Raw genomic sequence first — 25876 nt, 5'->3', positions numbered from 1 at the left:
ACCCAGTGGCCAAGATGTTTTCCTGGCCCTCATGAGCCCAGAGCTGGCCCTGGGGTGTGCAGGGTCTGGTGAGTCCAGGCTTTCACCAAAGCTCCACATGCAGGTGGTGATGTCCAACTGAACCTCCCAGCAGCATCTGAGGGAAGGGAGCTCTGGTCCTGCTCCTGGTCCTGCTCCTGGTCCTGCTCTCCACCTCATTCCCCTCCTCTCAGCATATGTTTTTAGCTGGATGCAGTCAGTCCTGGGGTGGAATGGCTGATGGGATGGCTGATGGGATCCACACAGCCCCGTGGGTTGAGCAGTCAGGGCTGCAGCTCCCCAAGTGAGGAGCAATGTGTTCCTTCCTCCCCCAAACACACCCATGGCCCCCTGATCCCTCCCAGCCCCACCTGAGCCTCTCTGCCACCCACCCTCTGTGCCTCCTCATGGTCACCCTGCCCAGGGCTGCCTCCTGCTCTGCTCCCCTGTGTCCCCCTGATGTCTGTGTTTGAAATCCCAAATTCAGTATGGAAACAGTATGGAAAGCTGAGCCTTTTCCTTGGACAGCACTAGAGATCTGGACAGGAGGAACCCAAATCCTCCTTGCTGATCCAACAGAGCCTGTCCAGAGCTGACCAGAGCACCCCAAACACCAGCAGGGATGTGGGAAATATCTTCACTAAGGTGAGTTCCATCTCCTGCAGCTCCAGGGGGAGCAGTGGAGATGTTTCCTTGCAGGGGCAGCTCCTGCCCTGGGCTGGGGTTTGGCATCTCCAGAGATGATGAACAGGTTTTGGAATCAAGGTGTTCCTTAGAAGGAATATCTGCTAAGCCTCATGTTCCAGCTAAATGAGAGCTTAATGAAATAATTCTAAAGTTCTTGCAGTGAAACATATTTCTTCCACCCTCAGCTCTGGAAATGGCTGATCCACTTTAGCTGCTGGTCTCAGAAAGCTCTCTCTAAAACTGCCAATGTGTTAAATTTCAGCTCCTAAAGGTAATATTTTGATTGATTATAATGGGACCAGCAGCAGAATTTAATGAGCTTCTAGTTGTCGTAATGAATGGAGATTAAATATCTTATAAAAAGCTTGAGTCAAGTTACCTGAATGTAATCTCTGCCCTTCTCACACCTCCTCCTTCATGGCTTTTCTTATTATTTTGCAAAACAGGATGTTCAGACACAGAAAGCTTGTAGGAGTTTTGACAGTGTGGGAAAGGAGAGAAAGAACTTTTTGTCACTATTATAATTTCAGCTATTGTCATCGCAAAGGATTGCAACAGAGGCAAACACAGAAGTTTCTTACAAAAATATTTATTTATTGACATCTGAATTGAACATTATGTCAAAAATACAATTACTTAAATATAGGAAATATAACCCATGTCTACATAAAAAAATATTTGTCTATTAAATAAAATTATTTCTTATCACAGAGTTATTGCACCTGATCCCTCTGCTATAAAAAATGAAATTGCACAGCATTAAGTTGGATTCTGGAATGTTTTCAGTTTCTCAGTGAGCTCTAAATGACATTGAAGCACTTCTGGCAGTTGGGGGGCATGGAGCAGCTGGGGACATCTGTCCAGGACCTCAGTCCAGCTCCAGCTCGTTCACATACTGCTGGACCCAATCCTCCTTGGGGTTGGCACAGACTTCCCGGCCCTTCCTGGTGATAAACCTGTGGGCAGCAGAGAGGTCAGTGTTTGGTGGGAGAGCACTGAATGGAGAATGACAGAATCATGGAATTATGGAATGGTTTGGGTTGGAAGGAGCCTTAAAGGTCATCCAGTCCCACCCCTGCCATGGCAGGGACACCTTCCACTATCCCAGGTTGTTCCAAACCCCATCCAACTGGGTCTGGAACACTTCCAGGGCTGGGACAAGAGCCCAGCCCAAGCCCAGCCTCCCCCAAGGATGAACAGCTCCATGCTGTGCCCATCCTATTCATCAGCCACCAATTTTATCTGGGCAGGACCAGCACAAGGCTTCTGCACTCCAAGCATCACCTTGTGCTTCTCATCTCCCCCATCCTTCATTCCCAGTCTTTGGAAAAAGGGCCTTTCCCTCCCTGGCTCCTCATCCCAAAGCCAGCCCACCCTGCAGGAGGGACTTACACTACAGCAGGCTGGGAGCACTGGCTGTTGGTTTCATAGTAATCCTTCACGAAGCTGCGGGGAAGCTGCCGGGAGACGTAGGAGAAGCAGCAGGAGGTCGGTGGGTCAGAGCCAACTGTGAAGGGCAAAGACAGTCATGAGCAGGGGCAAGGGATGGGGAACAGGGCAGGGAGCTGGGATCACCCATGCCTGGCTCTAGGGAGCAGGGATGATATTGAAGAGGAAAATAAAAGGTTTTTTCTTTTTTCTTGTTTTTCCTTCAATTGTTTCCCGGTTGGGTTCACCCCGAGCTGGCATTGACACAGCCCATGGCACCAGGCAACATCTCCCAGCCCAAACCTGGCCACCCCTAGCCCTCCTCAGGGGGGAGGAGGTGGCAGCACCCTCTCTAGCAGGGGTGGGTGGCACGGCTGTGGTTTTACCCTAAAAAGGGCAAAAAACCTTTAGCTTTTATGGTAATGGTCTCTGAGCTGTGCCTGTCCCACAGCCCTGGAGCACCTGCCAGAAGGTGGCTGGACAGGTGGAGTGACCCAGAGTGGCAGTGCTGGCAGCCCCAGCAGTGCCATCTCTCCTGTCCCCATCTACAGAGGGTGGGACTTACGTGGAGCAGCAGAGGTCTGGTAGCAGAAGGCAGCGATGAGGACGGTGAGGGCAACCAGAGACACCTTCATGTTGGCAGAGAAGTGCTGGCTGGAGCTGGAGCTGGAGGAGGCAAGGGAAGCTTGGAAGCCTCTTTGCTGTCTGATGCTGGGACTGCCAGCAGCCCCTCAATTTATGGGGAGAGAGGTGGGCAGGAGCTTGCGTAGGCATGGTGGAATTTCCAGCAGAGTCCACTCATGGTGAAGTCTCGTGATGGAACAGAGCAGCCCCAGCCCCGGAAGAGTGAAGCTCCCTGCTCGATGCAGAGCCTCCCCAGTGACACAGGATATGAAACAGTCACTGTGGCTATTTCTGCTTCTCTCATGCCTGTCCCTCGGTAAGAAGTTCCTCTGTGGACGTTCCTGCATTTGTTAAGTGCTCTGTTACCCAACCTTCCCAGGCAGCTTGGAGGGGAGAGCATCTGTGCAAGAGCTGTGCTGGAGGCTCCAGGAGCATCAGTGGGATGAGGCTGGTTAGGGAAAAAGAGACTGAAGTCTGTTTTACCATGGACTCCCACATCTGCAAAGCCCTTGCTGCCCCAGGAGCAGGGGGTGGGAGCTGTCACCAGTGTCCCTCACATGTCCCCTGTGGTTGGAGGTGGCTCAGGGCTGCAGCCACTGGCACAGGTAGAGCTGGGCATCAAAGAGGAGTCCCAGAAGCTGAAAGACTCAAGTTTCCTCCTCAGTTTAAGGGAAGGGAGAGCTGAGATGGGCTGTTTGTTATCTCCTGGAGGTGCCTGGTGCACTGCAGGTCCTATAAGGAGACATTAAATGACAATTTGGATTAGACAGTCAAACTTCAAGGGCTGTTGGTAGTCTGGGCATGGGGGATGCAGAGAATTGAAAGAAGTGTGGAGACTTGGAACCCTGAAGATGAGGAAAAAGGATTTCCAGACAAGGGTGAGGAAGGAGACACTGCTTCTGAAGCTGAGGAGCAGATGAACTGTGGGGTGAGAATTTGGGCAGAAACCAGGATGTTGGGAAGAACAGAGTATCCTGTCTCAGCTGGTGAGAGAAAATGACCACAGACAGGGGAAGCAGTACAATGTATGGGACAGGATAAGAGCTCCCTGAGGGCTGGGCAAGGGCTGAGACAGGGAAGAAGCCACCAGCTTCCACAGAGAGCCATGGAGGCTCCCTGAGGAGGAGAGGGAAGGTCTGGCAGGGAGGTGATGGGTGCTCTGGGAAGAGCTGAGGGCTGTCCAGCTGGAGTGAGATGTTCCTAGAAGGATATCTGCTCTCTACAGATATTCCTGGGGAATGTCTCACTTTTGTTATTTTCAAGACATTTGGAGTGATGATTCCTTGGCAGACACTTACTGAAGGCTTATAATGTAAAGTGGAGCAACCCAACCTCACCCTGGCACCTCTGCAACCCCTGGAAGTTGGGCAATGATTAATCCTGTTTCTATCAAAGGTGTCCATCTACTGCCCCAGGAGCCTTCTGTAAATAATGTGGTGTTTCCCCATGTCCCTCAGCCCTCCACCAGCCATGTTGGGTGAGCTCTGTGAAGTGCTCTGCTCCAGGTGGGCAGTGAAGGGTCCAGAGGACAAGGGTCCAGACTTGTCCCACACTCAGGAAAGCTCCTGCTGGGAGCTGTGGTGATGTTTCTCACCCAAGCTGGGGAGGGCAGATCAACCCCACGGAGCAAATGTGGCTCTAGCCAAGCTGAGCATCCCCTTCCCTGCTCAGGCACCTTTCCATCCTTCCCTTTGCAGAGAGGCACCTTGCAGCCTCACTCACCACTCCAGATCCCATTCCCTCACTCTGTTTGTCATCTTGCCCGTCCCCAAATATCCTGGGAAGATGATGAGAGAGCCTGGGCATCCAGCCAGGCAGGAGGTGGGAACCCAGCGTTCCTAGGGACGCCAGCTGGGCTGGGAGAGAGTGAGAATCAGCTCACTTGGATCCTGACTGCTTGCTCAGGAGACCTGAATGTCTCCTGAGCAGTTGCACAGGGATGTGGGAGCGTGGTTTGCCTCTGAGCTGTTCCCTCTGGTTTGCCTCCAAGTGCCTGTGGGTTACTCCTGGAGATGCAGCCAAGAGCTCCCGTCCTGCTCCCGAGGCTCACAGTGCCAAAAGGCAGGGAAATGTTCTGCTGAAAGACTAGTTTCATGAAAACAAAGAATTAGTTTGGGATCTGCTTTGATTATTCAAACATTTTCAATGAGACATTATCCTTTCCAGGCAGCTGGACACCTCCATGCCTTAATTCCTTTTTTATCAAGCACATGTCAAATTATTTTGGACTCTCAGGGGCTGTTTTGTGATTAATAAAAGCGAAAATTTCTTTTGTATAGCTGAGTCAGTTTAGGTTCAGTTTAGTTTAGGTAATGTGTGTTAAAGGGGACTGGTAAGGGCTGAAACTTTTCTACTGCTGAGAGCCAAAAATAACCCTAAAGCCAATTTGTTTGGTTTCTAGGGATCTGATTCTTCCTTAGAAATGTGACAAAAGCTCCTGCTCTGCCACAGGCACAGGTCAGCTGGACAGAGGTGGGAGGTTACAGTCATGTCAGTGATGCCCTGGGATGTTGCAAGATGCTCCTAAGAAATGTTTCCTTACCCACTTTCCACATTCCAGTGACGATGAAAAGAGAAAGTCATCTCTTCCAGCTCTTCACCCTTTTAGGAAGGGAGGCTGAGTGTGTCTCAGATGAGGAACCATCTTCTCTGGGAGGTGCCTTGAGAGAGTGGGAAAAGTGGTCTGGAGCATCTCTGGGGGGATTAATTTCATTACACAGCAAAGTGGTGGTGTAAGGAGGAGGTTTTCCCATCAGGTGGTTTCAGAATTCCTGACCCAGCAGGCAGTGATGGGAGTCAGTGGGATTTGCCATCTGAAGGAGTCTGACTCCACAGAGATGCTGCTCTGTTTTGCATAGAGGGAGATGACTGAGATTCTCTACAAGTCCCCCAAAAAATCCCAGGAGAAAGTGCTAAGTAAAGCAAATGCCCAAAATAAATTCAGTGACAGCAGAAACAGGGAAATTCTCCATCTTGAATGAAAGGGGAACCTGGAAAAAACTGGTGAGACAGGCTGATGTAAGTTGCCATTTATAGCAGTGTTTAATGCTGAGAAATTGGGATTCACTCAGAAAAGGAAGTAAATAAAGATATCTTGAGTTCACAAACTGCCCCTTAGACAAGATCCACCAACCCCTGCAGCTCCAGCAGCTCCATCCTGCCCTGCTCCAGCTCCAGCTCCACCTCCAGCACATTCCATCAGCGTCCAGCAATTTCACCCCCAGCATTCCTGACATTTCTGGAGAAACGCTGGAATTTTTTAGGTGATGTCACATCCTGGAATTGGCTCCAGGAAGGACCTGTGCCTGTGGGAGTGACAGGGGGACCATCTGTGTGCAGTGTGGTGGGGCCAGGGGACAGCATGGCCACCTTGGCCAGACACTGCTGGCTTATTCCCCAGAAAACATTTCGTGTTTCCCTGAAGTCACGTCAGGACAGGAAGTTGGTCAGAGCTGATAAGAAATATGTATCTTGCTAAAGGTCCCATCCTCCCCCAGCAAAGGCATTTTACAAAAGAAAATATTCCAGGGAATACTCTTCTTTTTAATGGTTGATGCCTCAGATTTTTCCTGGACTTTGTTTTGAAGCAGAGTAAACCGAAAAGGATGAATTATATGGTATTTCAAAGACAATTACCGAGAAATAAAAACGCCTCTTTGCCCCACACCCCTCTCCATTCTTGGCATGAAAAGGGAGAAACAGGGAAAACCTGAGTTTTCGCAATTTTTGAACTTTAGGGAGGTGACTGTGGGATTGTGCCTGCTGGCTCCAGGGGATATAGCCAACCCACCCCCTTCAGCATCCCTCAAAACCCAAATGTCTGGGAGGACCAGACAAAGTGTCTCTGCTGGGGCTGAATCCTCTGCCCACCTCGCTCAGATCCTTGGTGAGTCCCCCAGAAAGAGCGAGGAGCACCAGGCTGAAAATGCAGAGCTCTCCTGGGATGGAAACTCAAAGAGGGTAGAGTTAGAATAGATGTGAGGAAGAAATTCTTCCCTAGGAGGGTGGGCAGGCCCTGGCACAGGGTGCCCAGAGAAGCTGTGGCTGCCCCTGGATCCCTGGCAGTGTCCAAGGCCAGGTTGGACAGGGCTTGGAGCAGCCTGGGACAGTGGAAGGTGTCCCTGCCATGGCAGGGGTGGGACTGGATGAGCTTTAAAGTCCCTTCCAGCCCACAGTGCTGACCTCTCTCTGAGGGGTCCTGGCAGGGCTGTGTCACTGTGGGAAGGTCAGACCCCATGGGAGCTGTGAGCTCTGATGCCTTAAAGCTGGTAAAAATGAGAGGCAGACACAGCAGTGTAGGGAAAAGGGAATTACCTTGGTTTAATTTGGTTTAATCCTTTGGTGCTCAACTCGTCAGAGGTGGAAACACACTGAGCAGCACCCTGTGTAAAATGTGTGTACAATTTATGGACATCACAGATTAGCATATCTACCTAAAATCCCCCAATGAGAAACTTAACAAATGAAGTAATTGTCCTTCTATTCTAATTATCCCCCCAAGTGAGACTACAGTCTGGTTTACTAAACACTTTCCAGAGAGGAGGCTCTGTCCAAGGTTGGAGCCTCTAGTTCTGAGATAGTTATGAATGTTTCATCTTCCCCCACAGAGAAGCCCAAACTGAGCTAAATATCAGAGTACAGGAGTTATAAACATGTAGGGCTAAGGTACAAGGAGTGTTTGTGAAGTGTACAAGGAGAAGGTATAAAAATGTATAAAAAAGGTCTAAAAAGGAAGAACAAAAGCCCATCAGGCATCAGCCTCAGTCTCACAGTGAGGTGTGAGCTCTGCAGCTGCCAGTAAACATCTGTGGTCACACACTGGTGTTTACTGGCCTCACGATTTATTCAAAGCGGTAAAACCACTTCCCATGTGGGGCTGTTTGGAGGTTGGGGTGCTCGTTTCTCCGAAGTGCAGGTCGTGTCCCCTGCGATGTGGAGGGTTTAGCCACTCCAGATGGGTTTGCTCCCTTCAAAGGGGACATTGTGCAGCCAGCAGGGCCGTGCCTGGCACCCTCATCCCCTGGAGAGAGGGGAGGGCTTTGGCACTGCTCGCTGATGTGCCACAGCTCCACAGCCTCTGCTCCATCCCCTCACTGCCCTGCAGCCTCTCCGTGTGGGCTCCTGCATCCCCCAGAGCCTCCAGAGCATCCCCAGCCCTGCACAGCCCCAGGGCTCCTGCCTCCCTCGGGGTGTGCAGCCACGCCTTGGGGCTTGCTGGGGTCAGACTGGGAGTGGGGACAGAGGGAGCTGGGTCAGGGACAGAGCTGTGACCCCCAGAGCAGCTCGCCTCTGCCCCAGCTGAAGCCACCAGCACCTCCCAAATGGATCATGCCACTCCCCAGAGCTTGCATCCACTGGTGGAGTTATGGAAAGGGGAGCAAAACGCTACAGGAAGAGACAGGGATGGAATAATATTCCTTTCTGTGCTCTAAGGTCCTTCAGTGGCAGGGCTGGGATAGTGCAGCCCCCACGGAGAAGCTGACAAAGTCCCTCATCAGCCTGGGGACAGCTCTCACCATCACCCATAGCAAAGTACCCCCATTCCCCAGCCCTGGGATCTTTGTGAGGGTGGCTCTTGGTGAGGACAGGATTTCAGGGCAGCTTGAAGCAGTTTGAAAGCCTCTGGGCTAATCCTTGTCACTGTTTATATCCCACGGGGTGAAGGCTCTGCAGCCCCACAACATCCTTCTCTACCCTCTTCTCCTTTGAATAACTTTAGCTTTCTATTTCTACCCTGCCTGCACCAAAACAAACCTCATCCCCCAGGCGGGTGAGGCTGAAGTGGTAAAGAATGGCTTGTTTCCAGGAATAACAAAGCTTCAGAGAGGTCAGCTCGTGAGCACTGAAACTGCAGGGACTGCAATAGCAGAGGGCGCTGGGATTTGCTGGAGAAGTGAAAACCACTGGCCAGAAGCTGAAAACCGAAAGCAGAAACCCGGAGGTTGGCAAGGGTGACTCGCTGGGGATCATCGTGGTGGAGCCCCAGGGCTGGCAGCTGGTGACTCAGAGCTGGAGCCCTGTGGGCAGGGGGTGTCTGTGATGGGGGAGAGGTGACCCCACTTTCCAGGAGGCTTCCCGGCACCGTGGGGCTAACAACAGCCCAGCTGGCAGGGCAGTCACCCACCGGTGACACAACCGAGGGGCTGCAGCTGCAGCAGCTCTTTGCAGCACCTCCTCCTCCTCCTCCTCCTCCAGACCCTCACATGTAGTGATGGTTTCTTTCCTCCCACTGACCATCTCAGAGCTGCCAGGTGGAGGACAGAGCTGCAGTGCCATCAGAGCCACCACCATCCCTCCCCACACCCCCCTGTGCTCCGTGCACATCGTCACCCTCGTGGTTTGTGCCTTGCAGGCAGCAGCTGGCGAGCAGAAGGTGCGAAGTTCCCGTGAGCAAAGCTGTCACTGGCTGGTGACAGCCACAGGGCGCCTTGGTGCAGCCACAGCCTCTGTCACTGCTCCGTGCAGCGCTGTGTTTGTCACTTCCCAGAGGTCACACTCACATGAGTTGCAAGAACAGAGGAACATAAAAATCCCGCTGATGGTTTCTGAGCGAATTATTTCCACGGTGAAAAAAGCCATAATTTGGTTTTGTTCAGCAGCAATTCAGCCAAAAGCTGGAGCCACTTCTTGTTCTGCGTGGAGCTGATCATATTTACCAAGGGAACCAAGAGCTGATCCTGCCAGAGCTGCTTCTGGCCAAACCCACCACCTTCCCTGAGATTCATGTCAGGACTTACAGGCCCTTTGTCCCCTCTAAAAGCACACCCTGGTGAGGTCTCTGCCCAGAGGAGGATGGGCCAGAGCTGGCAGCACCAGGGATGTAATGCAGGACAAGACCATGGGGAAAAGGAGGAATGTAAAACAGATGAAGGTGGATTAGTTAAACAGCAGTGAGAGAGGCTGAGGACAGGGTGGACACTGTGCTTGGTTGGTTGGGATTTATGGCACAAAGTCCAGCTGGAAGCCAGTGAGCAGCAGGGAAACCCAGGGATCGATACTGGGTAGTCCTTGATGTTTTTTTCGCCTGGCTGATGGGACAAAGGGCACCCTCAGCCAGCTGGCAGGTGACCAAAGCTGGTAGAAGGGGTTGTCACTCTAGAGGGACATGCTGCCATCATAGAATCATGGAATGGATTGGGATCAAAGAGACATTAAAGCCCATCCAGTTCCCCCCACTGCCATGGGCAGGGACACTTTCCACTATCCCAGGTTGCTCCAAGCCCTGTCCAACCTGGCCTTGGACACTTCCAGGGATGAAGCAGCCACAGCTTCTCTGGGCACCCTGTGCCAGGGCCTCCCCATCCCCACAGGGAAGTTTCCTCCTAATATTTAATCTAAATCTCCTTTATTTTTTAGTTTAAAGCAGTTCCCTCTTGTCCTATCATTATCAGCCTGTGTGAAATCCATGGAGACCTCATCAGGCTGGAGAAGTGGGCAGACAAAAACCACACGAAGTTCAACAAGAAGTGCAAAGTCTTGACCCTGGTAAGAAACACCCCCAGGCTCCAGTCTGTGGCAGTGCTGACCAGCTGGAAACAGTTTGGCACAAAAGGACCTGGGGCTCCTGCGGGACACCAGACTGGACATGAGTAGCAATGCCACCAAAATTCCAACAGGTTCCTGGGCTGCATGAGGAGGAGCATCGACAGCAGGTCAAGGGAGGTGATGCTTCCCCTCTTGTCAGCACTGGTGAGGCTGTTCCTGGAATGCTGGGTCCAGTTCTGGGCTCCCCAGGATTAGACACATATGGACATACTGGAGAGAGTCCAGCAAAGGGCTGTGGAGATGATGGAGAGACAGGAGCACCTCTCCAAGGAGGAGATGTTGGGACACTTCAGACTGGAGAAAGCTTGGGGGATTCTTACCAACATGTGTGGGGCAAAGTAGATGGAGCCTGACTTTTCTCAGTGGTGGCCACTGACAGGACAGGAGGCAATGAGAAATTCTATTTAAACACCAGATAAAACTGTATTTATTCTATTTAAACACCAGATAAGCTTTATTATTGAAACACCAGATAAAACAGGCTGTCCAGAGAGGCTGTGGAGTCTCACAACCCACCTGGACAGCTCCTGGGCAGCCTGGGCTGGATGAATTCCAGCCTCAACTCCTGGCCAGCCCTGTGGGAGTGGGGAGGGCAGGCAGAGTGTTTTGGGTGGCACAGAGCCTGCAGTGCAGCCACCTCTGAGCTCTGGGGCAGCAGCTCAGCAGCCTCTGGCAAAAACGCTGCACACAACGGCACGAGAGCATTTCAGCTGCCTGCTGGGGTTTTTCCAGAATTGTGTAATGTTATGCAAACATTGTCTTTCCCTACACAGCCTCACAGGGAAACCCCCCCTGCAGTCCAGGGGGACCATTCTCCTCTCTGTGGCCAGACCACTTGGCACATTCTAGTTTCCTTTTGATAGGAATAAAGCGAAAATGAGTGCTGACTCACTTGGCATTGTGAACGATATTCCATTCTTCCTAGCTTTTTCTGTTCCCTCCAATTCCCTTCACTTTCGTGTCATCCTTGATCATCACTCTGGAATTTCCATCCTGGCTTCTTCCAGCTGCCTCCAGGACTCCCTATAAAAAGGGAGCAGAATCCAGCTGCTGCACACTGAGCTGCATCTTCCAGAGTTTCTGCTCCTGCTCCCACAGCTCTCATCTGACGGAAAGATGAAAGTCTCTGCAGCTGCCTTGGCTCTTCTCCTCATTGCAGCCTCCTTCTCCCAAACTTTCTCTGGCCCAGGTGAGTCCTGCTTTTTCATTTGTGCAGGGAGAACAGATTTGAGCCTTCATTGTTTCTCCATTGAGGTCCCCTGGCAGATAACTGGGAATTTATCAGCATTTGTGCCACTGTGCCCAGAGATCAGCTGCATGTAGGATCCCTGGAATTAGAAAATCAGCCATCCTTCCATCCATCCATCCATCCATCCATCCATCCATCCATCCATCATCCATCCATCATCCATCCATCCATCATCCATCCATCCATCCATCATCCATCCATCCATCCATCCACCCTGGGCTCAGATTATTTATTCCTGATTAGAGATGAGGGATTGCAGCCTCTGCCCTGCAGCTGAAGGAGTTGGGGAAGTGAAGCTCTGAGCAGTGACAGGATGGGAATCTCCCACAGTACCTCAATATTCCTCGTGGCATTCAACCACATGATCCCCAATGTCCATTTTGACCTTAATTATTCTCGAATTCTTCACTACCTTCCTCACCAGCACAGCTCTCAGTGCTCACATTGTCTTCCTTTGCCTCTTCCAGTTGGACCTAACCTGCCAATCTGCTGCTTCTCATACACACAGCACAAGCTGCCATGGAAGCTCATCAAGTATCACTATGTCACCAGCACCAACTGTCCCCGGCAGGCCATCGTGTGAGTGGCAGGGAGTGGGACAGGGCAGTGACAGCCACTGTGGGGGTGTGGGTGGGTGACCAGCTCTGCATGGCCAGGGGGGTCTGTAGGAGCAGAGCAGGGAGAGGGGAATCCCAAGAGGAAGGGGATTGCTGGGGATGCTCTGGTGACGATTCCCAGGGATGCTCCTGCAGGAGTGCAGTGTGGGAAAAGGGATGGGAGTGGGGAGCATCCCAGCCAGCTGCTGATTTCCACATCAGAACAGGGGAAACCCCTTGCAATGCCTGAAGCTTCTCCTGGGAAGCAGGTCTGAGCAGAGATCTAACATGTCCCATCCCTGTCCCACAGGTTTGTCACTGAGAAAGGCCGCCAGGTCTGTGCCAATCCTGATGACTCCTGGGTCCGAAAGTACCTGCAAATCTTGGAGCAGAACTGAGCCAAGCAGGGTGGCAAGTGGAGCTGCTGTCATGGATGAATCACATTATCCTGAGCCCCAGCCATGGAGCAGGACCCTGGGACAACAGGAGCACCTGCAGGTGTCCCCAAGGGACTGCTGGAAGGACACCTTGTGCTGGGGGCTGCTGCTCATCCTTGGCTTGCATGGACCAGGCTGCAGCCTCATCCCTCTGCCCTGACCCCAGGCCTGTGGGACTGCACTTCTGCTGTTGTATCATTTGAAGTTATTTAAGAAATTATCATACAGGGTAGCCAGTCCTTTTTTATCTGTGGATAATGGTATTATTTATCAGGGGTGACAGGAGGGTATTTATAGCAGGGTGACCCAGCGTTGGATGATGGGGAACCCTGGTTTGCACAAGTGAACTCATCATTCTGGAGAATAAAGAATTTGGACAAAACCTTGGCTTTTTGCCTTTTGTGTGCCTCTCAGCAGCACACATGGAACATCCCTCTGAGCCATCTGCAGCCTCTGCAGGGCACGTGAAGATGGAAGATGGTTTGAGGCAAACCTGCAAAGTTTCCATACTGCTGACTCAGGAACATCCTCCATCCTCACTCCCCCGCTGCACACACCCCCACTCCCCACATCCTCTACAAAATTAGACATGTGTGAACCCACATGTGGGACTTTTACATACATGACTCTGCTCTCCACACTGCCCAGGCACGTCCCACACATTGCTGCTCCCAGTCCACCTCAGACTGGTCCCTGGGTGTGCAGAAAGTCATGCTGAGACCCAGGCAGTGACCCCACCTTTCATTCTGCCCACCCCAGTGGGGGTTGTTCCTCACTTTCCCACCTGTAAAACAAATTGAAAGGTCCAGCTCTTGCTGCAGGGGTAAAACAACCAGCAGAAAACCTGCTGCAGTTGTTCCCAGGATGCAGCTTTCTGTGGGAACCTGAATGGGAAGGAGGAGGTCCCAAGGGTGGGACAGTGCTGGGCAAAGCTTGTCCATGGATATCATGCTCAGGGCTCCTTGACATCTGTGCTCTGGGAAGGAATCCCAGAAGGATTTGGGTTGTAAAGGACCTTAAAACTCATCTCATCCCACCCCTTGCCATGGGCAGGGAAACCTTCCACTGTCCCAGGTTGCTCCAAGCCCTGTCCAGCCTGGCCTTGGACACTGCCAGGGATCCAGGGGCAGCCACAGCTTCTCTGGGCACCCTGTGCCAGGGCCTGCCCATCCCCACAGGAAAGAATTCCTTCCCAATGTCCAATCTAGACTGACCTCCTTCAGTGCAATACCATTCCTCCTTGTCCTACAGCAACAGACCCTGCTAAAAGTTTTGTCCCCATCTTTCTTACAGACCCCCTTCAAGTGCCCCCACAGCACAGTCTAGAGCTGGCCTGGCCTTGCCCACATCCCATTCTTCTTCCTAAACAAAAAAAGCTTTCTCTTAGTGGTTTTTTTTTTCCTCCCTACAGCTGTAGGTCACATTTGGCAGCTCGGAGGCTGGGAAAGCACCTCTGTGTTGTCTTGTGATTTCTCTCTAGTCTTGTGTTTTCCAGGCAGGAAATCTGGCAGGAAAGAGAGTCATGGCCACTCAAGGAGCAGCATCCCAGCAAAGGAGAGTCCAGCCCAGCACCATTCTGTGTCCCAGGAGATGGAGCTGGTGCTGGGGGGCTGTGTGGAGAGATGGAAATCTGTAGGAAGTGTGTATCCTGAGTGGGGCTGCCCCACTGCACTGTGAAACCCTGGAGCAGAGGGGTCACGGTGTGGTGGGGTGGATGGGCAGGAGCAGGTGAAGATCCCAGGGATGGGGTGCTGAGGGTCTCCTCTACCCCTGAGGACATCCCAGCTCCAAATTCAGTGCTGCAGAGGAGCTGCAGGAGCCCCAAACTGTCCCTGCTCTGGCAGCCTGAGTGCTGAGAGGGGATGGAGGATGGATGTTTTGGGGAAAGGGAGGTTGAGGGGGTACTGGGGTTTGTGCCATGCCCAGGGTGCAGACACAGGCTGGGGAGGCTGCAGCAGTCTCCTCTCAGGACAGTCCCTGGCTGTGTGCCCAGACACTTGTGGGAATTTCCCTCTCCAGCCTTTCTGGTTTCAGTTTCCATTTGCTCGACTTAAGGAATGTTTCCTTCACTGCCTGCAGTGCACTAGGAGATCAGAAAACCTTCATGGCTCCATGGCCAAAGCACTGGAAAGCCTGGTTCTGGTTTTTTGGTTTTTTTTTTTTTTTTTTGACAGCATGAACCCTGTGGCTGTTCTCTCTCTCCCAGCTTCATTTGGAGAATGAAGGAAGAGAGAGAGAAGCCATGGAGACCCTCCATTCCAATGTCCTCATTGTCTCCCTGCTCCCAGTCCCATCACAAACATCCTGGCACAGCCTCTCACTGCCATTCCTGCAGAGCTGAGGGTTTGAACTTGACCTCACACCTCAGCCTCTTCCATTTCTGTCTTTTCAACCTGCACTGGCCACTTCAGCCAAGAATCCTTCCTCCTAAACCCACCCATTTATGCATCCCATCCCATCCCATCCCATCCCATCCCATCCCATCCCATCCCATCCCATCCCATCCCTGGTGCTTCCCTGTGCAAAGTGAGGCTGGATGGATTAGAGCAAAGCACAAACAAGGGCTGTGTGTCTGCCAAACTCCGGATGGGAACTTGAAGGTTTCTCTGCTTGAGCTTTGTTTCTCTCCTTGTTGCTGCTTTTCTTTCCCAGTCCTGCTCTGCTCCAGGTGAGTCCACCCACCCACCCAGAATCATCGAATCACTAAGGTTGGAAAAGACCTCTAGGGTGGCTGAGTCCAGCCCAGCACTGCCAAGGCCACCCATGTCCCATGTCCCCAAATGTCACATCCACAGGGCTGTTAAACCCCTCCAAGGATGGGGACTCTACAGCTGCCCTGGGCAGAGAGGATGATGAGCAAAGGGAGGTCAGGAGACCTAAATACCTTCAGACCACTGTGGCACCAAAAGGGCTTGAGGGTACTTTAAAGGCATTTTTTAAAAGGCATTTTATCTCACATTGGTTTTCTTAGCCCTAATTGTTTGGGGTCATTTGTGGCTGGACATGAGGGGGGCCTGAAGAAATTGTTCCCAAGGATGATGGAGTGGAAAATGTCCCTGGAGGTGAAGACTTGACCCACCAAGCTGCCAGGTGGGGATACTCTTGTCCAAGGGGTGATAGAAAAACTTCTGAGCTTTCACTCTAGCCAGCTCTGATGGACACAACCCGAATTGCTCCCATCCCCTGCAGAGCTTCAGCAGTTTTGTTTTTCTACCCACAAAGTTATCAGCCAGTTTGAAATGTCAACCGCAGGCTGATAAAATGCTCATGTCAGTTTTACTTGGTGCGTTTTTAAACAAAATTTGTGTTGTCTGCCTTCTCCAAGAAGCTGCAGAACAACAGTGAATCAGTGGCTGTCTTGCAATAAACACTAACAAAGCATCCCCAGAGCTAAACTTGGCTCAGGGTGCATTCCCAGAGGATTCTGTGCTGGGAATGTGGTCCTGGCCATCCCCCTTCCATCTCACTGCAGGGACACCCCCGAATCCCCACCCTGAGATTTCCAAATCTGCAGTGGCAAAGCCCCAGCAGCTCCCAGCCCTGACTATGATATGATGGGGGGAAAGGGCTGGGAGGAAGTTCTGGCTCCACATCAGTACAGGGATCAAGGAGGCCAAGCAGAAGAGAAGGTTTTTAGAGCTGAGGCTGAGGGACTTCCAGCTGGGAAGTTGGGGTTTTTTTACCTCTCCTAAAATAGTTATAGTGGGATCCCCATTTATCAAACAGGAGGGGAACAGCCAGAGATGACACAGAAAGAAAATGACTTTATTCTTTGGCACCAGCACAAAACAGCGGTTTGACAACAAGGCTGAACGATGTGGTTCCACAACAAGCATCCTGTCAGTAACCAGGGTACCACTTCCTTCTCTAGGGTCAGATCTTACAGCATCCACAGCACCGTGACAAAATTCAGCAGGCAAAACCCAGCCTGGGCTTACAGGACAGCACTCAGACCTAATCCCAACCCACCAATAGCTCTGGGATGGAATCCTCCTCCCAGTCTAGCAGTGGATACACAAGGGGGGCTCAGTTTAGGCACATCACACAGCAGGGCACCCCAAGATGGGTCTGCAAGGCCAGCAGGTCTCCAGCATCACCACTGCCCTAAGTGCAGCTGAATTATCATGGTTAAATGACACCTTTGCAAGACAAAATGAACCTCAGGAGTCCCAAGGTGGCTCAGCAGGTCCTGGTGCTCAGCAGCAGCGTTTCCAGGTCTGTGCCAAGCTCTGCCAGGTGGTCTGGCAGGATTTCTGAGCTCCCAGGGCTCACTGCAGCTCCAGGCTGTTCACGTATTCCTTCACCCACCTGGCGTCAGGGTTAGCACAGACCTCCCTCTTCTTCCTGGTGACAAACCTGGCAAGGCAGGGGTGCAGGGGTTACAGTCCCAGAGGGGAAAAGGGACTTGGGTCATAGCATTGGATCACTTCCTACAAACACTCAAGCATCTGGGGGCTGCAGAGCTGTTAAAACCCAGGGGGAGATCAGGGACCCTTGGGAGAACCTGCCAAGCTCAGCTATTCCTCTCCTTGTCCAAAGCAGAGGTGAGTGTGGATGCAGCGTGGAATGTTGTGTGGATTGAGCTCATCAGCTCTGGAAGGTCCTGCTGGCTCCTGACCTCATCCTGTGCTTTATTCCCAGCGTCAGGACGGTGCAAGGAGACCAAGGCACCACTTATTTCTCAGCTGAGGAGGGTGAGGCTTCACACACTGCACGTGGGACTGGCTGGCTGCCCCCTTCCCCCAGGGGTGGTCCCTCACAGCCCCCTGCTCCTGCCCTGCTGGGTGGGAATCCAGGAGCCCAAAGGCTGGCAGAGCCTCCTCTCAGAGCCCAGAGCTGCTACTTACACAACTGCTGGCTGGGAGCACTTGCTGCTGGTGTAGAAATATTCCTGCACATGGCTCTGGGGCAGCTTTCGTGAGGTGTAGCTGAAGCAGCATGAAGTTGTGTCAGACCCCACTGGAAGAGATCAGGAAATCCAGCATGAGACCATATAAATATATAAATATTGACCTGGGTCAATAAACTGCACATTCCCAGCTGAGAGCACAGGCAATCACCCCTTAACCAGCTGGACAGCCTCTTCTCCTCCTGTTTCCCCTGAAAATCAGCAAGAAATTACTGTGAACACCAAAGCCTGATGAGCAAAATTGTTAGGATTGCTTGCTAAATGTTTTACACTCCCTTCCCATGGTAAAAACCCCTCTGGTTATCCTGGGTCCATTCCTAGAGGCCAGCAACAAAATCAGGCAAGAGGAAATCTGAAAACTTTGATACCAATAAATCAAAATTGGTATTCAATAAATCAATCAATAAACAAATAAATCAATAAATCAAAAATTCATCCCTGACATAAAAGGATGGTAGAAAGGAAGACCAGTCCAAATAAATCAGAAGTTATTCACACAGCTCTCCAACCTTTGCAGCTGACTTTTGGGAGTTTTGGTCCAAAATTACAGGCAGTCAGAGCAAAATCCACCCTAGAAGAGCAGAGGGCTGCTGTACTCACATGGAGCAGGAGAAGCCTGGTAAAAGAGGGCAGCAACCAGGATGATGGAGAGGCAGAATGTGGAGATGTTCATCCTGGACAGGATTAGCTGCAAGGGCAGAGGCAGGAGCAGAGCAGGTTTCTCTTGTGAGGTTCTAGCTCAGTGGTGGCTTTTTATAGGGACAGCGTCCAGTCAGTCAGATTTGAAGGCAACTGTGGAATTTCCAAAGCATAACAGAGCTGATGTCATGGCACCTCTGCTTTAGAGACACTGAAGAAAAAAAAAAAAAGAAAAAAAGGAAAGAGCTGGTTTAGAAAGTACCAGAATAGGCTTTGTGTGAGGGGAGGTAAGTCTGAGCAAATCAGCACCAAGACAGGATATGAAACCAACCCTTGAGCAGCAGGTTCACACTTGTATCATCCAAGATGACTCTGCTTATCAAACCCACCTCAGCATCCTCCCTGAAGCACCAGGACCCACCAGCTCAGTCTCCTTTTCAAGAAACCAGCTTTGGGGGTCAGGGGTGCTCAGAACCTCAAACAGAAGGTGCAGGTCCAGCTGGGGTGGGGATCTGGAGATGTCCAGGGTGGATACAGGGGGTCAGTGAGGGCAGCAGGGGCAGCAGGAACACTCAGCCTGGAGACTGAAGCCAGCTGTAGATCCAGGCTGGCAGACTCAGCACCTTAAAGCACAAAATTCTCAATGCTGTGAGAATGCAGTGTGCTTCCAGTGTGGGTCTTGTGTCCTCCAAATCCCTCCCAACACCCCCAGTAAGGGCAGGGCTTGACTGGGAATCCCACTTGGACGGGCTGACTCTGCAAAGAGCATCCTCTCCAAGTGCCAGGGAGTTTGGCACAAGGTGGGATGCAGAGGGCAGAGCAGGAGCTTCCCCTGCCCAGGGGCTGGAGAGAGACAAAGAGACCCCAGCCCTGGTGGCCACCCACAGTCACAGGGGTCACTATCCTAGCCACAACATGACTGGGTTGCCCAGGATGTCTCAGGGAGCATTTCCCCTTTTTCCACCTCTCCCTTCTCTGTCAGCTCACAGCCTGTGGTTCCTCTGTGTGTTTTCCAGCCCAGCTGCTCCTCACAAGACACCATGAGATTTCCTGGCATGAGATTTCTTAGGATTTCCTCACTGACCCTCTGCCCCAGTGCTGCAGCAGGACTGCAGGGAAGGGCTGCTCTGCTCCCACTCTCCTCCCCAATACACCTCTGAGTGTCCCCACAGAGCCTCCCCTGTGTCCCCTTCACAGCAATGTCCCCATGGGTGGGGACTGGGGGCTGCAGGAGGGTCTCCAGGGCTGTGCCACACTGGGGTGGGCAGGAGCCCATGGCTTTTCCAAATCATCCTCCCTGGAGCCATCTGGGAGGTGTCCTGGGGATCCTGAGGACTCTTCATGAGCAGGAGCTGGAGCTGCACCAAGCACCTGACACCACAGGGCTGTCCAAGACAAGTGGTGGTGGCATTTTGGGGTACCTAGGCTTTGTAAGGGACAAAACCTCAGATGGAATTTGCCAAGGGACATCCCACTGTCAGAGATGGGGAGATTATTTATTGCTACTCCCATATTGCATTGCAGAATTGCAATTAAACTGTTGGTCTGGCTAATTGATGTGTACATTGCTTGTGCCCCAGACCCTTGCAGGGTGCAAAGCAAGGCAGTGGGTCTCACCCTCATCTCAGCACAGTAACAACTGCAGTTTGTGCTGAGCCTCATCCCCACTGCCCTAAGGACAATCCTGGGGCTGGGATTTCCCTTTCCAAGGAGCAGTGCCTGTGGAAAGCCTGTTTTTCATGCCCCCCACCTGCCTTGCCACATGGCCCCACAAAAGGGCTCCATAAAGAATCTCCTGTGCCATGTCACCTCCTGGTCACACTTGGTGGCTGGCAGCCACTCACCTTCCATCACAGACAGAGGCTGCCCTGCCCTGGGATGTGTGAATGAACTCGTTTGGTGCTCCCAGATCTGCCGGCAGACGAAGGAACTGTCACCACCTGTGACATAATACGTGACAGGGCCAGATCAAGATCTAAGAAACCACAGAGAGATGCTGATGCTCCCCAACCGCAAGGCAACTGCTAAAGGCAACCGAAACCATGACATCTGTCTGTGGCTCTGCCGGCGCAGGGTGACAGTGCCTCAGCCCAGCTCAGCTCCCCTTCCCTGCTCCTGACGTGCCCAAGGGCTGGCAGCCTCCAGGAGGAAGATCACATAGCCCAGCCTCGTCCCTGGCTAGGGGGCTTTGCCTCTGCAGGGCTTTTTGAAGGTGCAGTTTGCAGCCCTGGCGCTCAGAGCAGAGATGCCAGAGGGTTGGAAAGGTGCCAGGTTATTTGTCGTGGCTCCATCCTTGCTCTAGGCCAGCTCTTGTGGAGAGCAACCTTCCTCCCCACCCTCCTCCTCCTCCTCCTCCTCCTCCTCCTCTTTCTCAGCAAAGCTGCCTTCCTTTTTGCCTTCTCCCTGCAGGGTGAAGGAGTTGCCTTCTCCCCAAGGAAAGGAGTTGCCAAAGGCGGCTGGGATCCACCAGGCACTGCAGAGAACGCTGGGAATAGATGGTGGCACCACGGAGAGGGGGGTGGGATGCTCAAAGCGTCCCTGAGACCCCAGACCAGGTCATGGAAGGGCTGCGGGGTGACCATGGTGGGGTTTGGCCTTAGGCAGAGACGGGAGCTGCACTGACCAGTTTTTGGGAGCTGCATGGGACGAGGCAAGGCACAGGGAGGTTTCCCCAGTCTGTGTGCATAGATCCCTGAAAAGTGAGATTTTCTCTGTTTATTTCCCTGCCAGCCACCCGCGAGCATCCAAGGAGCACCGAGCCCTCTGCTGTCCTCCGCGGGAAGCGTTCCTGCATCCCTCCCCTCCCCTGCACCCGAGCCACGGCTCATCCATCTCCCGAGGGGCCCTGGAGACCCCCCGTGCCCCTCCTGGGGTCTCCTCCCCGCACACACCCATCCTCTGGGTCAGTACACCTCCCCTCGATCCGAGCCCTGCTGTGCTGGGAGCTGCTGGCACAGGTGACACTTTTACTGTCCCCTCCAGCCCTGGGATCTTCCTGGTGTTTCTGTCCTGGGCAGGGGTCTGGGGCTCTGCAGTGCCCTGTTTTGCTGTCCATGCTGGCAGCAAATCCCTGGGGAGATCATTTCCAGCCCCTCTCCATCTCCCTGTTCATCAGGCTGCTGCTTTTTGTTCCCTTTCTGTGGGGCAAAGGAAGACAAAAGTCTCTACTCCCCCTTAGGATTCTCTGTAAATGAGAATCACCTACTGGTTGTCTGCTCTTTGCAGCTCCAGATTGGGTTCTAAAAGATGTTTCCAACCAGCTGTTTTCTCCTACAAAAACAAGATGCCAAGGTTACTGTAAAACCAGCAGGAATTGGGACTCCAGACTCATTCCCTGCCCAGCACCAGGGCTCAGACCCATTTTCCTCACCCAGGAAAGGCTCTGCTGACAGTCAGACTCCACCTGCACTTTTGTTCTTCTCCCCAGGTGGCTCTGGGGAAGCTCTGGCTATGCACTGGGGCTCAGTGTTGTTGTGTCCATGACATTGTGCCCAGCCTGGTGTGTGCAATGCACAGCAGCCCAAGGGGGTCCATGACCCAGCAGCAGCAGGAAATCCTCCCTTGTGAGCCCACAGAGGATGCTAACACCTTTTCCTGACCCATTGGCCATCATTAATTCCCCAAACCTGCCTTCAGTGGTGGCCAGAGTCACAGCATAACCACATCCTGCTTCCCAGGCTGGCAGAGGTTGAGAAGCCACAGGCATCCCCACCAAGCCCCCCAGAAAGGCTGTGGCATCCTTCCCCTCTGGTCCTCTCCTTGGGCTGTGGGGAACAAGTGTCCCTGTCCCTTCAGGGCTTGGTTGATGCCAGCAGCAGGTCATCCTGATGGTGGCCACTCTACACTGGTGGTCACCCCTCCTCCCCAGTGGCCATCACTCCACCCTAGTGACCACCACTCCTCCCTGGTGGTCTAGTGGTCAGGATTCTGCACTCTCACTGCAGCGGCCTGGGTTCGATTCCCAGCCAGGGAAGGAGCTCCTGCAGCCACTGCAGGTCCCAGTATTTTCCTGGGTGGCTGTGCTGTCCTGGAGCAGCTCCTGGGGTTCACTTTCAGGGTTCAGAAGCTCCAAGCCTGTGGGGCTGTGTTGTGGAGCAGAAAGGCCTTGCAAAGTGAGGGCTTTGCTGCCCTTGTAAAATCCTTGCTCACTTTTGTTACTTTGGCTAACTAGAAAGGCATTCTGGGAATGACTCAGCTAAACAAGAGGTGAAAAACAAGTTAGATAATTGTAAAACAGTTATTAGAACCAATCAGTGCTCACAGCATGGGGTTGGTGGTTGGTCACACCTGATGTTCCTATCGTGGTCTATGGTGGTTGGTTCAGCACATTTGTTGTGTCTCACAAGTATGGAAACTCAGAACAAACAACAGTTTAAGAGCTGTTGATTTTTGCCATAAAGTGTCTTCACCATTCCATCATGGAGGTGGTGTGTTTAACTCCTCGAGGCTGGGTCAGGGTGGGATGGATTTTGGGGGGTGGCAGCAGCCTCGTGCTCTTTCCTGAGGAAATAGCCCTGTGGTGGGTTGTTAAGGAGCAGGATGTGACAGGGATCTAGGCAGCTCATGTGGGAATGCCCAAGACCTTCCCTGGGGAAGGATTTTACACTGTCTGATGCAACACTGGGGGCTGTGATGGTTTATGTCCCCTTCTAATGCCACCACCATGGTTTGGCCCCATTTCTCCTGAGTGCTTTGTTGTGCCAGTCGGGTGTCATGGGAAAGGAAGGAATTGGCATGATAAAAAAAAATTACCCTGCCTCTGCAGGACCTATTTCTTATCAGCCTTTGCCCTTAATGTCTTTAAAACATTCGAAACATTAGTCTTGGGCCATCACAATAAATCACAGGGCTCAACCAGTTTGTTTAAACAAGGTTCAGTCTGTCCCTGCAGAGTGACAAGGCTGCAGGGAGCTGGGTGAAGAGTTTCAGAGAGCAGGGTGACACATTTGTAGAAAGCAGGGTGGCAATTCTAGGGAGCAGTGTGCTACATCTGTAGGGAGCAGGATGTCGGGAGGTAGAAAGCAGGGTGACATAACTGCAGGGAGCAGTGTCACACAGCTGTAGGGAACTGGGTGACAGCTGTGGGGAGCAGGGTGACATGGCTGTATGGGGTGGGGGGATGCTATTGCAGGATTTCTGCCTGTGATAAGAAGAGGTGCAAGGCTGCTCCCCTGAACACTCTCCTGAGCATCTCTTAAAGCTAAAGAATCCCTGGACAACAGGGCCAGGGCCAGGGCCAGGCTGGGAACACAGGGAAGGAACAAGGGGGGAAAATCCCCCTATTTCTGCCCCTGCTGGGGCCAGGAGGACAGGGGCAGCCAGTAAAACTCCCGCTGTGAGCAGGACTTGAACCTGCGCAGGGAAACCCTATTGGATTTCAAATCCAACGCCTTCACCACTCGGCCATCACAGCAGCTTGTCCAGAGTGGGTCTGCAGGAGCTGCTGGCTGTGACGCTGCCCAGGGACACAGCAGGACCTGGTCCCACCCTGGGTGTGGATTCTGCCATCCCTGCTGCACACCCAGCTCGGGGATTGCTCTTCCTGCTGTTCCTGCCATGCACAGAGCATCCCAGCAGTGCTGGGAGCAGGACCTGGGTGCTGGTCACAGCAGCAGTGGTGATGACATGGGAATGGACATGGTGGCAGGTCTGTGTCCTGCCTTGTCTCCTTGTGTCCAACAGCAAACTTGTCCCAGGACAACTGTCCCCAGTCTGCTTTTCTAGCCTGGGAACATCCCAGCCTTCTCCATTGCCTCTTTCCACAATACCCCTGTTTTTGCCTCTGTGACAGCATGTCCAGATATGACTCTCTCTGAGCCATGGAGCTGGCAGGTTCTGTCCTGAAACTGGCAGAAGATGTTCCAGGCTTGTGTGGTTCTCACCAGGTTGCTACCTGCATTTGGGCTTTTGGAACAGGTTTTTGGAGAAAGGAGGAAAAGCTGGCTGTTGAGAGGAAATCCTTGCTGAGCAAGGTCTGGAAGTGACTTGACCTCTCCTTTGGAGCATGAATCCGATTTGGAGGGCAGTCCTAGAAGCACTGTCCTTGGTTGGGGTGGGAGCTGGCTTTGGGGACTCATCCTGAGACATCCAAAGCCCTCCCTGGGTTCCTGGAGTTGTGTCCAAGAGCTGTGCAGGTGCTTCCCTGTGTCACTGGCACTTCATGCCTCTCCCATGGGGATTTATCAGCAGGGATCTGCACATTACCAGAAACCAAAATGGGGTCTGGAGTTGTCCACCATGATATCAGAAGGATGGGAGGGTCCAGATCCCAATGAAATGACCTGGAGAGAAGCAGAGTGGGAGCAGAGGGACCTGGAGAGCAGTGGCAGTTTACCAGAGAAGGATGGAGGGGAACAGACCTGCAAAGAGAGGTCTGAGGGGCTTAAGGAAGGTGAAAAGTGTGATCTGGAAAACTCCAACAGAAGGGTCTGGAGGAAACTGGAGGACATTACATCCCCCAACTGTTTTTTTGCAGCCTGGCTGGACTCACACTTTCATTGCCCTGTTCAGAATTGCCCCAATATTTCTCTGAATCTTTAATCTTATTTAATATATTCCTTTTCTTATCTTGTGTTGTTGGCAGTGAACACCTGTTTTCATCTGCAATTCTTGTGATATTTACAGACAAAACAATCTTGCCCGATAAAAAGAACGGGAAGTGCTTGCAGAAAAATCTGAGTTCAACAGAGAGCTGACAGCTCTTCTCTTGTGACAAATGGCACTTTGCAGTACTACGCAATAGAGAAAACCACAAGGTGTGTCATGAGGCAGAGCTTCTTCCTCAAGGAAATGCTCAGACTCTCGTTTTCACCCTTTGATCTTTCAAGTTCCAGAAAATAGTAACAGTCCAGACTGAGCACCAGCTTTGCTGGACCCAACACACAGCACTCACCATTCCTGAGGACAGGGAATGGCCTCAAGTTGTGCCACGGGAGGTTTAGGTTGGATATCAGGAAAAATTCCTTCACTGGAAGGGTGGTCAGGCACTAGAACAAGTTGGCCAGGGCAGTGATGGAGTCACCATCCTTGGAAATGCTCAAAAAGCATGTTGGATGTGGCACTTGGGGACGTGGGTTAGTGGTGGTGGTGAGGCAGTGCCGGGGGAATTGTTGGATTCCATGGTCTGAAAGGGTTTTTCCAACCTAAATGATTATGTGATCCCTTGATTCACTGTTCCCTCCCTTCACTGGGTGCAAACACCAGCAGTTGTTTGACACTGCTCTGGGTTTCTCCTGGGATTTACAGGCCAAGATCCTGAACAGCAGAAAGCCTGGGCCAAGCAGTAATGTTAGCAATACCAAGAGCCTGGGAGAGAAGAAATCTGCATCTCCTCAAGACAGGAGAGATCTGCTGCTGGGTCAGATAACTAATGGATAAATATTGCCCTGGTTGCCTGGATGCTTTATTACACTTTGCTGAGTGTACATCAGCCTTGGTGAGCAGAACACCTTGGTTTCTCTGGAAGCTGCAAGGAGCTCACTGAAACACCACAAATCCCCCTGGGAGGTGACATGGGACAGCTTGCCTGACACGTGGAAGCCTTGGGAGCTCCACTTACACCCCAGCCATGGACAGGACATCTAATGGGAAGGCAGCCTTTGCCTGGCAGGGAACTGGAGCCATGGGAGCAGTGTGGGGCCACCTGTCCCCAAGGATGTGTGTCCTTGAGGGTGGACAGTGCCCCTGCCCAAGGGCAGTGGGGCTCACCAGCCTGGCAGTGAGGTGTTAAGGAAAATTCTCTGAC

General features: G+C 52.3%; 3 protein-coding genes and 2 non-coding genes across 5 annotated transcripts; 2 read left to right on the top strand and 3 right to left on the bottom strand.

The window, feature by feature from the left end:
* Positions 1-1278: 1278 nt before the first annotated feature.
* On the bottom strand, positions 1279-2960 carry LOC146428955 (C-C motif chemokine 4 homolog). Its single transcript, XM_085078626.1, has 3 exons — positions 2699-2960; positions 2098-2212; positions 1279-1661 (listed from the first exon to the last, which is right to left on the bottom strand). The coding sequence occupies exons 1-3, from the start codon at positions 2766-2768 to the stop codon at positions 1574-1576; spliced, it is 273 nt and encodes a 90-aa protein (XP_084934752.1). The 5' UTR covers positions 2769-2960; the 3' UTR covers positions 1279-1573.
* A 7289-nt stretch (positions 2961-10249) lies between these two features.
* On the top strand, positions 10250-12966 carry LOC146428954 (C-C motif chemokine 4 homolog). The gene is made up of 3 exons (XM_085078393.1): positions 10250-11491; positions 12019-12130; positions 12458-12966. Exons 1-3 carry the CDS (start codon positions 11419-11421, stop codon positions 12543-12545), a joined length of 273 nt encoding a protein of 90 aa, XP_084934519.1. The 5' UTR covers positions 10250-11418; the 3' UTR covers positions 12546-12966.
* A 3362-nt stretch (positions 12967-16328) lies between these two features.
* Positions 16329-18415, bottom strand: LOC146428953 (C-C motif chemokine 5-like). Its single transcript, XM_085078683.1, has 3 exons — positions 18094-18415; positions 17432-17543; positions 16329-16940 (listed from the first exon to the last, which is right to left on the bottom strand). Exons 1-3 carry the CDS (start codon positions 18164-18166, stop codon positions 16853-16855), a joined length of 273 nt encoding a protein of 90 aa, XP_084934809.1. The 5' UTR covers positions 18167-18415; the 3' UTR covers positions 16329-16852.
* A 3618-nt stretch (positions 18416-22033) lies between these two features.
* Positions 22034-22105, top strand: TRNAE-CUC (transfer RNA glutamic acid (anticodon CUC)). Its single transcript has one exon. It is a non-coding gene; the product is annotated as a tRNA-Glu (tRNA).
* A 1358-nt stretch (positions 22106-23463) lies between these two features.
* Positions 23464-23545, bottom strand: TRNAS-UGA (transfer RNA serine (anticodon UGA)). Its single transcript has one exon. It is a non-coding gene; the product is annotated as a tRNA-Ser (tRNA).
* Positions 23546-25876: the final 2331 nt, after the last annotated feature.

Source organism: Lichenostomus cassidix, chromosome 19, assembly GCF_008360975.1.
Source record: "Lichenostomus cassidix isolate B80296 chromosome 19, HeHo_3.0, whole genome shotgun sequence".
NCBI lineage: Eukaryota > Metazoa > Chordata > Aves > Passeriformes > Meliphagidae > Lichenostomus > Lichenostomus cassidix.
The sequence above is the reverse complement of the archived record's forward strand: the minus strand, read 5'-3'. Positions and strand labels throughout refer to the sequence as shown.

Bases quoted from the DNA above. Each gene is read 5' to 3' on its own strand.
- LOC146428953 (XM_085078683.1), bottom strand. From the start codon at position 18,166: ATGAACATCTCCACATTCTGCCTCTCCATCATCCTGGTTGCTGCCCTC. The intron at 17,544-18,093 runs GTGAGTACAGCA...GATCTCTTCCAG, and splicing joins CCAGGCTTCTCCTGCTCCAT to TGGGGTCTGACACAACTTCA. The intron at 16,941-17,431 runs GTAAGTAGCAGC...CTGCCTTGCCAG, and splicing joins TGCTCCCAGCCAGCAGTTGT to GTTTGTCACCAGGAAGAAGA.
- LOC146428955 (XM_085078626.1), bottom strand. From the start codon at position 2,768: ATGAAGGTGTCTCTGGTTGCCCTCACCGTCCTCATCGCTGCCTTCTGC. The intron at 2,213-2,698 runs GTAAGTCCCACC...TGCCCTTCACAG, and splicing joins CCAGACCTCTGCTGCTCCAC to TTGGCTCTGACCCACCGACC. The intron at 1,662-2,097 runs GTAAGTCCCTCC...TGCTGCCCACAG, and splicing joins TGCTCCCAGCCTGCTGTAGT to GTTTATCACCAGGAAGGGCC.
- LOC146428954 (XM_085078393.1), top strand. From the start codon at position 11,419: ATGAAAGTCTCTGCAGCTGCCTTGGCTCTTCTCCTCATTGCAGCCTCC. The intron at 11,492-12,018 runs GTGAGTCCTGCT...TGCCTCTTCCAG, and splicing joins CCAAACTTTCTCTGGCCCAG to TTGGACCTAACCTGCCAATC. The intron at 12,131-12,457 runs GTGAGTGGCAGG...CCTGTCCCACAG, and splicing joins TGTCCCCGGCAGGCCATCGT to GTTTGTCACTGAGAAAGGCC.